Source organism: Anopheles coustani, chromosome 2 (assembly GCF_943734705.1).
Source record: "Anopheles coustani chromosome 2, idAnoCousDA_361_x.2, whole genome shotgun sequence".
NCBI classification, from domain to species: domain Eukaryota; kingdom Metazoa; phylum Arthropoda; class Insecta; order Diptera; family Culicidae; genus Anopheles; species Anopheles coustani.
Genome location: NC_071289.1, coordinates 77,074,074 through 77,086,160, shown reverse-complemented (window position 1 = coordinate 77,086,160; position 12,087 = coordinate 77,074,074). Strand labels below are relative to the sequence as shown.

General features: G+C 45.9%; 2 protein-coding genes across 2 annotated transcripts; both read right to left on the bottom strand.

Annotated features, from left to right (window-relative positions):
• Positions 1–2,671: 2,671 nt before the first annotated feature.
• Positions 2,672–5,002, bottom strand: LOC131265082 (adenosine deaminase 2-like). The gene is made up of 3 exons (XM_058267343.1): positions 4,289–5,002; positions 3,855–4,202; positions 2,672–3,205 (listed from the first exon to the last, which is right to left on the bottom strand). The coding sequence occupies exons 1-3, from the start codon at positions 5,000–5,002 to the stop codon at positions 2,768–2,770; spliced, it is 1,500 nt and encodes a 499-aa protein (XP_058123326.1). The 3' UTR covers positions 2,672–2,767.
• Positions 5,003–6,226: 1,224 nt separating this feature from the next.
• LOC131265081 (adenosine deaminase 2-A-like) lies at positions 6,227–10,698 on the bottom strand. Its single transcript, XM_058267342.1, has 4 exons — positions 10,652–10,698; positions 8,233–9,004; positions 6,987–7,337; positions 6,227–6,904 (listed from the first exon to the last, which is right to left on the bottom strand). Exons 1-4 carry the CDS (start codon positions 10,696–10,698, stop codon positions 6,461–6,463), a joined length of 1,614 nt encoding a protein of 537 aa, XP_058123325.1. The 3' UTR covers positions 6,227–6,460.
• Between the last annotated feature and the right edge of the window lie 1,389 nt (positions 10,699–12,087).

Sequence of the window (12,087 nt, the reverse complement as noted above, 5' to 3'; positions counted from 1 at the left end):
GGTAGCCAAAGTTGGAAGGATGGATGGAAACTGGAGGGAGTTTTGGAGAAACGAACGACTGATTAAGTTCGTGATAATTACGAAACGAGTTTTCATTGCGACTCGCAATTCGATTTATTTATAATTTTAATCTACTTTTAGCAAAGGAACAGTTTTTAATTATAACTCAGCTAACACGATGTTCTATGTTAGTATGTACTAAGCTTATTCAAATGACTAAACATTTTGACATAAACAAGGTTATAATTTATCTCCACAGCATGATTAAACGACTACACCTTTAATATGACGGTTGGCATCCAAACTCTTTTCTTTCGCCCGAATGCTCAATTTCCATTCTCCTCAGGTACAGCTGCAAGATATCGCCCTGAAAGCATTTCCTCTGCAGCAAGGTAATAATAATTACTACCGAAAAATGTTGCCCTCATGCTGGGAACTATACTCCTTTCGCCAGTGAATTGCAAGTATTGAACGGCTGAAAACGGGAGCCACGGAACGATGCGGTTTCCCATGACCCGCTCGCATCGATCGAAAACTCGAACTCCTCGCCTAGACGACTAGCGTCTTCGAGCGAGGTCCAATATTCGCGAGGCATGGCGAGGACCTGAAGGAGAAAAATACGCTCAAGGGGAAAAAGCGGTCCGCTTAAATATTGATGCAATGCCGCGGTACTCTTCGCTACCTGTCAGAAGGGTTGGATTCTTTTTCGCTTCCAGAAACAACCGCTCATTGCTTAGACATTTCGGTACGGACTGCGGACTCATTGGTGGTGGAAGTAAGTCGGAATAGTTTAGACGAAAGATATCGGTGATCCGCTGTTGGAAAAGGCATTTCTAGACTGGTAGGAAAATGTCTGTGATTATTGGAGGTGAGAGGATCTGTTTTCTATCCGTTTGTGGTTTGCTACACGTATTTTCAAGACGCTTTATTTGACCATGTTTTTTGTACAATATGAATGTTTATTTTTTACATTTACTAAATTTTCAAACTTTTTGTGCCGTTTAATTCGCTAACAAATATTTTTAAATGATTTTTTGTAATGGATGTAAGAAAGATCAATCAATTTTCTCTTATGCTTTTTTTAACTTCTAATACCTTTGAGTTCATTAAGCGATTAAGAATATGTTTTTAGTGGATTTGGTCATCATAACAATAGATTTACCAAGTTTCTTTTATCAACTTTTAACCTAATGAGGAGAGAAATAAATCAAAAAAGAAACATATTCAAAGAGAGTGGCATGAATTGACCATAATTTCTCTTGTTCTTCGTGTCGCGGAGGAAAACCGCATCTGGAGGCCATCATTCCCGAATCTAATGACACTTACTTGTAAAATGATCGCACCAAGGACGCATCCAATTAGATAATAAATAACGCTGCAAATTGCTTTATCCCCAGCGTCAGCATCGTTGCCGTCGAAGGTTTTGCCTCGAGGCTGATTGTGTGATTTATTGCCACCCCGCGTAGAAAAATGTATGTGAATTGTCATCACGTTCCGTTTGGTCGATATTTTTCCACTCAGTAAGCTCCTTCCGGGCCCCGTGCAGCCCATACATTTTCTTCGTCTCGGCTGAGTGAAAGTCTTGAGGATATTTTTTATTGTTTTTTGTTTCCTTCTGGCCTTTCCTTTAGCCGATGCCCCTCGCCACGGTGATGAACGACGGTTCCCGAACCTTCTCCTCGGGTGTGTATGGCCAGAGGTAAACGAACTCGCCGACGACAAAATGACTCCGAACCCGAGTGCTTGGTCAGTCGGAACACGTCCCGCTCATTCCGAAGTCGTTGCTCGCCTCATAATATAACGATATTTTCATTTCCTTGAAACAGTTTCTTGAACATGCTGGAAAATTGGTCACTTTCTTTCGCCTCTCCGCCTACACTTCCTTCTGCCTTCTGCCTTTCCTAGGGTACCAAAAAGTAGATGTCGCCTGCAGTAGCAGCGTGTCCGAAAAAGACGGCGATTGTGGTATGGGGATGGCAATTTGTTGATGCCACCCGAAATGTGCCTTCCCCGACCGCGGCGGGAGATTGAAGATTGAAGTTTTACCATAGCAACAGGGAAGGAAAAGCCTGCCCGGCCCAGCAAGGGCAAGGAAGGGACGCACCATAAGTAACTTCCCGGACTGGACACGACAGACGGCCGGCAACAGGCACAAATGTGCCTCTCGGGTACTAAAGGCAGGATTTAACGATCAACATATGCGAAGAAGTTTCGTTTTCCACCGTACGGAAAGCAAAGCCGTGGCGTTTTTTTTTATTTTTTTTTAAAGATGGAGAAACATGAGCGTAAACTTGTGAATTGCGACTCTACGAGCATTACGCCCAAATGGAGTGTTTAATGGAATGAACTTCGGGAGTGGCGTTTGGGAAGGTTTTGGAAAATAGATTATTAATGTTTTGTTGCTCCCTTCGTGAGTTGTAAGTGAATTATCCAATGGTTTTACGGTAAGTTGTTTTCCTTGCAGCGATAACAAGATTTGACAAAGTTTTGTAATGTAGCAGATTCGCGTATCACGGATTAAAAGATTTGCAAAGCGATTTGTCTATTCGATGCAAGAAGATGAACAATAAAGCGATAAATGTTGGTTGTTGTGTCATAGTTGTATCAACATCTTCTATGCAAAGTTATATTTTTAAATTAATTCACTGGCCCTAAGTAACGTTTATCTCACACAGCTTAAGTTTGCGATAGAAATCCAGAGGTTATTAAATACTGCTAAACATCGCCAACATAGCCAACCCACTAGGACTTACGTCCATTTCCGTTTTTAGTACGTTTCCGGAATCGTCTGGAGCGCTTCCTGCACGAAACTGTCCCAGGCTGCGGTCCACTTTTGTCTCGCGGCCGTTTTCTCCGCGGCGCTCATCGCACTGTACTCGATCGAGTTGAGGGCCAGCTTCTTCAGCAGCCTCAGATCGGCCCGGGCCGAGGCAAGGCCCATGAACGCCACGTAGAAGTCATGGCTAAGCGGGGATGCGCACCAGAATGAAGGGTCGTCCGAGGAGACGACCACCGGGAAGTTGTCGGAGAAGTAGAACGCCCCCGGATGGTTGCGGAAATCCTGCACCAGCTTCAGCACCTGGTTCGAGATGGGATTGAGTTCGATGCAGACACCGCGCTTTTTAATCTCCTCCAGCACTACCGGGTGCTTGAGGGCGGCAAAACCGTGCCCGATGCGTTTCGTTCCCAGCAGGATGGCGTCGATCTGGAAAGGTAATAGGTTGGTTTCAATATTTATACAATCGATTTGGTTTTGTTTGAAAAAAAGTTGACCGGCCTTTCAAAAGTATAAGCTCATCAACATCACTAAACAGTTCTTAAATAATTAGCTATGATTTTTAAAACATTTTGTTAGGTCGAATCTCTCTCGAGTATTGTTATTAATATTATATTTTGATAATTGTTCTAAATACGAATACGAAAATAATCTTCGTGATCCATCGATTGGAGGACGCTTCCTTTAGCAGCCATTTTTATCTTCAAATAAAGATAGCAAACCTTATCAATTCCCTCGCTCCTTTTCTTTATGTTGGTGCAGCACGCGCTAAGCGGTCGTGTAAACATGCGTTCCGGGAGCTCGTCTAGCAACACACTGGTTCCATAACCAACAAGCCTATCAGATGTTTGCCTTATCTCAACCCATTTCGGGGCTATCTCCACCAATAAAGGCCTCAACTTCACACCCTTGAACCCGAACGGGTGGCAACGGTGTGGTGGAGTATCGATTGTTCTAATCCCAACCAATCGATTCGGCCAAGTTATGACAATCCTTCAATAGGGCGTCGATGTCTGTCAACAGTTGTCCAATTCTCAAGGTCCTAGATAAGAAGGTTTAACAAATCTCCCGTACGTACCAGATTTTCGTCCGCCCGGCCCGACCAGTTGGTTTCGCCGGCATGGAAGAAGAAGTTAATGTCCGGCGAGAGGCGAAGGAGCCGCTCGTTGAACTCCGTATGGGGCCGTCCGAGATCCTCTTGTCCCACGAGGTCGAAACCGGCGATGAATTTCGGGAAGCGGTCGTGTAGTTTCTGCACCAGAGTAAGGTACCCGTCGAAGGTGGCATCGTCGCAGAACCGGAGCGGTGCGTAGATGAACTTCACCCCGAGGAACTGAGGATGTGCCTGAAGGAACCGGTCCGACTGGTCCACGTACATCCGTACGATCTCCTCCGGCGTGTACTTGCGGTTGTCCAGATCGTAGACCTTTCGAAAGGGGAGGAAAGCAATGGTTGTAATGAAAACCCACGTACTTGGGGCTTCCCGGGAGTTTTGGGAAATTCTGCACTCACCGGAGGCAGTAGGCCACGGAATTCCAGGTAGGTGACGTTGTCCGCGAGCAACTCCTCCAGGCAACCGTAGAAGTATTCCTCCCAGACCGGTTTGTACGTCACCATCGGCTCGAAGCAGATGAAAAGGGCCATGAACTTGCGCCACACGTCGTTAATGTCCCGGTGCGCGTTCAGTGGGTCCCGCGTGTACAGGGTGAACATCTTCCGAATAGCGCCATCGTACGCCTCGTTCCCAAGCTCTTGCCGGATGTCCGCCACCGGGCGCCACTCACCAACCGTGCCTTCCACTCCGGTGGGATTTGTCCGGGAGAACCTATACGACGGCAATGGGTCTCCGTCGGCCCGCGGGAAGTCTCCGCACTGCCAGAGGTGTGCGTGGTACGTCGCCTTCACGATGAGCTCCGTGCTGCCGATGGCCGTGTCGTGCGCGTGCAGTATACCACCCTTGGGAAGCCGTTGGATCAGCTTGAACAGCGTCGACCCGTTGATGCGGTCGAGCATCTCGAAGAAGTGCCGCGCCGACACAAGTTCGTACGGGTTCTCGACACCCTTCGACAGCTCCTCCTGCTTAAGGTGCATCACGTATCGGTTCAGCTTTTGCTCGTCGGCATTAAGCGGCAGGTCGGAACCCAAACCTCGATCTTGTTCGCGAGCCAGAAATTCGGCCCGCTGCCGAACGAACTCGTCGTACGCTGGACGTCCACCGCTAGACATGGTTGTGCTAAAATTTAGTACAGGCGACGCGACGACGCTCGAGTGAAACCGCGCAAACTGACACCGGCCGACAATGGGGACACACTTCACGGTGGAGCGAACACGACGGAACTGAGCCCAGCCCACGCCGGGGCTCGTGAGCCAAGGCCAGTGTCGGTTCGATGGGCCTGCTCCACACAAGCAATAAGATAACTTCACTCTCGGCTGGATACGGAGGACGGGTTGTGTTCGCAACGATAACATTATACTACGCGCGATACGCGATTCTGTCGTTGCGAACCTCGCCAGATGGTCGCGATCACACCAACACCAAGCTCGTGGCGTTTCGTTGGAGCTATCAGCGCAAAATGCGCGGATCGCGCAATGGCAACGGAACGCGAAAGATTATCTCGCAAACAAGCACAGCTTTAAAAATAAATCTCGTTGTGTAAGTGATGGACACGATGATTCGCGTGGTCAGCGATCGCGATGTTGGCGCGCGCATCATTCATTCACACACCGAGAGTCTATTCCTCGTGTGATTCTCCGCTCATGTTGCATCCGTCCACTCCACATCGCATCGCGTTTCCCAACGTTTATAATATTGTTGTTGTCAAACAAACCATTTTATTTATATTTAATGTGTAATCTTGCACCGTCTTCCTCCAATCCTTCCGTCGGTGGTGTGAATGAACCTCGGGTAGCAATACAAATAGAGTAGCATTATGTTTCAATCTCTCTTTTCATTACCACAGTATATCGCCATAAAAGTAAAGCTAACGAAAGGTATAAAAAACAGTTCGTTGTGCTAAGAGTTGATAGGGAAGTGTTGAAAGAATTGAAAAATATACTACGCGCTTCCCGAACCCAGTGGGGCAGTGTTGTTATCGGTGAGATATGGTTTGCAAACGCTCTTGAAACCCTCCGCCTTTTCGCTGTTCAATGATGGATGAAGTTGGATGGACAGATCGACGAGGCAATCAATCAGTTACAGTGGATTTCGATGTGGATAGGGAGAACTGAATGAACAAATTTACATCGTTGGTGTGATGTAAAAACTGCTCAAATTATGTTGGCTAATCAAAATTGCGTATTCATTTCATTTGATGTATGTAATTTCACACAGGTATATTATTGTTCCTGGCTTGGAATTTGAAGTACTAAATTAGTTGGAGACCATTTATGATATTAAAGTCAGGTTAATTTCATGTTTTCATTACAATTGTGTTAATCCACTTTATTATTACATCAACGGGAAACTGAAACTTAAAAAGCTTTTCAGGCTTGATTTGATTTTTACAGAGAATAACTGAATTACGAAAAAGTTCACAACAAAAATTTAAAGGAAATGATACGTCATCAGGACAAAAGAAATGTTAACATACCAAACCGCTTATTCGGTGGTCCATGCGTGGAAATCCTCATACTTTAACCGATATAACGTTTCAAAACGTGTAGGAAGGAACAATATTTCGCTGCTCAAGTACGCTCGTTTGCCATTATTTGCCCAACCATCGAGTCGATGAATTCATTCCACAACTGCTCGAACAGGGCCTGAGCCGCACTCTTCTCGGTCGAGCTCATTAGGCTGTACTCGAGCGAGTTGAGTGCCAGCTTTTTCAGCAGCCGAAGGTCCTGATGGGCGGATGCGATGCCCAGGAAAGCCATGTAGAAATCGTGGCTAAGCGGAGTGGCGTGCCAGAACGATGGATCATCCGAGGACACGACGAGCGGGAAGTCCGATTTGAACAGCACGCTGGCCGGGTGGTTGCGGAGGTCATCCACTAGCTTCAGCACCTGATTGGAAACGGGATTGATCTCGACGCAGATCTTGGAGCGCTTCACCGCGTCCAGCAGCGACGGATGCTTCTGCAGTGCGTACCCATGGCCGATGCGCTTCGTGCCGAGAAGGATGGCGTCGAACTGTGAAGTTTTAAAAGAAGAGAAGGAGGATCATGAGCCGGGGGAGGGAAAGGACCAGTGAAGGTCCCGCCGCACGGCGTACCAAATTTTCGTCCGTCGCCATGCCATGCCAGTTCGTTTCGCCCGCGTGAAACACGAAGTTGAGCGACGGTGGCAGGGTGAGCAGCATGTCGGCGAAGTCGACCAGTGGCCGACCGAGGTCCTCCTGGCCGACCAAATCGAACCCGACCACGTAGTCACCGTATTGTAGGTGCAGCCGTTCGGCGATGGCTAGATATTGATCCGCCGTTTGGTTGTCCGCGATGCGCAACGGTGCGTAGATGAACTTCGTGCCGACGAACCGGGGATGGGTGGTTTTGAACTCCTCGGTCACGTTGATGTAGAGCTCGACTACTTCCTCCGGGCCGTACTTCCGGCCGTCCAGGTCGTAGAGCTGCAATGATTGGCCGGCAATCGAAACTTTATTAACAATTTTCATATATTGGCCTCTGGCATGTGCTACGGTTGGAATATATTAAATTTGGCGGTTGTGGAAGCTCATGTCTTGGAACTACCAATCGTTGTGCTGCTCACATTTTAGTTTCATGCCGTTTTTAGTTGTGTAGCAAATTTCAAATTTGCAAAATCATTTCAGCAAATTTCATTCCTGTTCAAAATGGCAAAATATTCTACATTTGTTAGACAATATCGTAGAATTGTTCAATCTTCCGCATTTTACCAGACATTACAGTAGATTTGATTACTCAAATCACCAAGTTTTGCTTAGGGATTTTGACTTCATTCCATGTTACTTGTACAACATTACAGGATTATTGTATTTAGTTCCAAATATCAAAATGTCTTCTGTGTTGTTTAGTATACTTAGTAATATTTGAGAGCTTTCATTATAGTGAAGTAGATTTGTCAAATCTCATATAAATATGGTACACAAAAATGACTCCAATTGATGCCAATGCAGATTCACAATGTTCCATTATTTGGTAGAACTGATCAATATTTCAATTATTCGACTTGGTACCAACAGTAATAATATAATGCAATTACATTCCAGCCATTGTCTCTTATAGTCGTCCTCCTCAATATAAACATTGAAATGAAACACCATGAAATCGGTTGATAACGATCTGATAGAAACAAAAAGGAAGGAGCTTCTGGTGAATCGTCACAGGAAAAAAAAAACAAAGAGCTTGTTACGTTATAACAATTATCAGTTAAACGATCCCTAGCCTAGCAACACCGGGCTGCTACTCAATCATCCAACTGACACCGCGTGAAAGAACTCGTCGCGACACGCGTCCGATTTTCATCTCCGTTGAGGGAACACTCACCTGAGGAAGCACCCCACGAAACTCCAGGTACATCACGTTATCATCGTAGAACTCCTGCAGGGCGGCCCGGAAGTAGCTCTCCCAAACCGGCCGGTACGTGACAATCGGATCGAGGGCGAAAAACATTTTGGTAAACCGCGACCACACGTCATTGATGCTCTTGTACACCTTCAGCGGGTCCTCTTCGTACAGCGAGAAGTACCGTCGGATGCTCTCATCGTACCTTTCGGCCCCATCAATCGATCGGCGATCCTTCACTTCCATCCAATCTCCCAAACCGTCCGACGCGGGCCTTGAGCGGGAAAACAGAAACTCGACCGTACCGTCCGAAATGGTACCCCTCTGCCAGAGGTTGTCACGGTACGTTTCCTTCACGATCACCTCAGTGCTGGCGAGGGCCGTGTCGTGCGCGTGCAGTACGCCGCCCTTGGGCATCTTGCGGATCAGGTGGAACAGCAGCGATGAGTTGATCTTGTCCAGCACCTCGAACAGGTGGCGAGCCGGCAGAAACTCGTACGGGTTCTCAAAGCCCAGGGTCAGCTCGGCCCGCTTCAGCTCCATGAGGTACCGGTTGACCAAGGTTTCGTTGGCGGTGAGCTGGATGTCGCCCCCGAGTCCCTCGTTGGCTTCGTTGAGCAGCATGGCGGCCCGCTCGCGGTGGTACACCTCGGGGGTCATGCGTGGCGGAGGGACGTCCCGTTCGATGATCGTTTTTGCCTCCAGCATGGTGACCAGGGAAAGGAGATAGAAGCAAAGCAGCACCAGGTACTTGCTGAAGGAAGGAAGGTACTTTGAAATGTTTTTGACATTCGACGAATATCTGTTTTAGTGGGTGGGACTTTTTCAAACTGTTAGACTCTTAACTTTCTCCTCTTGTGACTAATGGAGTGAAATAAGATCATCCTGTTAAACAAGGTATCACTGCACTGTTTCCCGATGTGCGAAATAGTTGGATGAAGACTTTGTATTATTTTTAACGTTTACAGAAGCGACTTCATAGAATATTTTGTGATCCACTTATACTTCAATCAATACTTGTCTAAAAACGAATAGCTCCTATAGTGGTGCTAGTATCAACAGTGGTTCCAAAATTCCAGCTCTGCGTCAAAATAAATGCAATGGAGATATTTGTTCCATGATCTTCTGCTGAGTGGTCAAAAGATAAACCTTCCCATTCTGTAGTAAATTAAGGCTCCAAAATTAATATTTTCTTAACAGATTGTACTATTATGCTGCATTTCTTAAGAATTTATCAGGTATGCCATGATTTCCTTAAGGCTATAAATCAATGCAAAATGCATTGGTTTATGAGTGGGCTATGAGGTGGTATTGATCTATGATCAAGACAATGCATTAGTTTATGAGTAATTTTGCATTTCTGTTTGAAATAAGCTTCAAAAATAAGTCACAGTCAAAATATATTCATTCATTTCCAAGTACTACCACTACTCTAGGAACACGATATCACAACTATAGTAACCATACCGCTGTTATAGGAACAAACTACTAGGAAGAAATAAACGCTGTTTTCGTGTAGTTTTTATGGTTTACGGTAAAAATAGATGTTTTTCAGAAGAAAAGCAGTTTTTGCGATCATAATTGGTTCAAATATGTAAAATATTGTGTTCCTAAAGCAAGCCGTAGACGTTGCGAACTTGTACGCGCGAACAATTTGACAACCAGGCATTGCCTATGTTAAGGAAAGGAAAGGAAGATATCCTCTTATATCTTCCTTTCCTTTCCTTAACATAGCCAATGCCTGGTTGTCAAATTGTTCGCGCGTACAAGTTCGCAACGTCTACGGCTTGCTTAACACTTATAAATTACACCATATTGTTGGTTACATGACTAAATAACTGCGCTACTATTGGTACCGTTACCAATCCAGGTATCTTTTTGTCACTATCATTCACGTGTTTGTCATGCATGAAAGGTGACGGCTAATAATAAAGAATGCACTTTGTTTTACGCTGCCATGCTTTGGTCCGTGTGAAAGAATTAACACCTCATGAATACGCTTCGCAAACTACGGCATTCCATTCCGCCGAAGCTGACAAACGGCTCGTTGCACAAGTGTCGTACTTGTCTGTTTTTTTGTTCCTTACCTAAAGCTTCACAAACGGCAAATTTGTAGCAATCGGAAAAGGCACATGCGAGCATGACGAACGGCGGACATCGGAATTCCGTGTCAGCCACCGAAAAGCCGTCAATCAAAATGGGGGCGAAAATTCCACGCCGCGTGCCGGAAAATGTCCGGAAGTCAAATGCACCCAGCCTACAGCTCACTAACGAGGCGATTCGCAAGAGCATTTTTTCCCCCGTTCCTGTGTTTCCCGGTGTCTGTCCCAAACCGGGATGAACGTCGAACGGTAGCTTGGACCAGGATGGACCCGGGAGGCACCATGGCGCACGCACGTACCTGCCTGACGGACGCAAACCGGCCGTTTTCCGCCAATTCGGCACCATGATTCCTTTGGCGGCGACGTCCGCGGGTGCACCACACAAACACTTTGAACTGATCTTTTTGATCTTCTAATCAAGCACTTCACTCCGCTTCTCGCGAAACGCACGCCCGGGCTGAGGTTGCACTCGATTGACTGGTCGAAAAGTCTTCTTCTTGAAAATTTTTTGTCTATTGAATCCAGCTTCCTGGGCCTTCGCAAGCTAACCTGGAGACATAGACCCCTATTGTGTTATGGTCTGGCTACTAAGGTCATATGTTCTGATTTTCTGTGATTCTGATTCTCTGTGATTCTGATTCTCTGTGATTTTGATTCTCTGTGATTCTGATTTTCTGTGATTCTTATTCTCTGTGATTCTGATTTTCTGTGATTCTAATTTTCTGTGTGAGTCACAGTTTGGCTGCGACTTACTTTTCGCTAACCTATTTCAGGAACCCCGTGCACTGCTAACAAAACTACGCTGATGCGCTGCCAAACTGTGACTGAGGTCGAAAAGTAAACCGTTCGATAATAATACGAGATGATCCGGTTCGCGTCCGACTGCAACGGTCCGCTCCACGGAACCGTCGACACTTTACGATGCACACGTTGCGCGACCGAACTGCGACTGACTTACTGATGGCCTTTGCCTTTGCCGATGAACTGACGCTCCAATTGTGCGCTTGATTTGTCTGACTCCCCCCTCCTCCCTCTCCCCCCTTCCCACTTCCCCTCCTCAATCGGCTACCACGAGACGGCATCTCTTATCTCGCGCATGGGGAACATAACTTTCGTTACATAAGGGACAGCCTCCCCGATTCCTAAGACCGGCGAAATGAGTGTGAACGCTAATATGGAGACAATTTGGGTGGCCCTAGCCTTTGGGTGACCCTAGCGTTTGGGTGGCCACCATGCACAGTACGGCCACAGCGAAGAGTTTTTAAACAGCGTTCGGGAGCATCAAGAATCTATCGCGAACAAGCGAGCTTGCTACGATCTGCGTTAATCATTTCATTTAGTAACACTGAATACTGCCAGCCTTTTTTTGCATGTTCCCTGATTATTCACGAAAAAGCGGATTCTATACCGAAATGCTGTTTGGTTGCTGCATTGTTTTATAACAAGATAATGAAATCTTGGTTCATAGGAAAAGTCAACAGATGAAAGTAAAATCGAAAGTAGTAATATTAAATCAACGCATTCAATTACTGCATGTGCATTAAAAATCCACAACTTTGATTCGGTTAGCCCTTGATAAATTGACACTGAAGACTTTTTTTACTTAAGCAAGGTATGTGGAAAAGTTTATATGTCCAAGAGCATGTAAGTAAATATGTTAATTTATTTCTTTAATCTGATCATTCAATTTGGTATTTAAATTCTGTTATTTTGTCAATACATAACGAATACAATT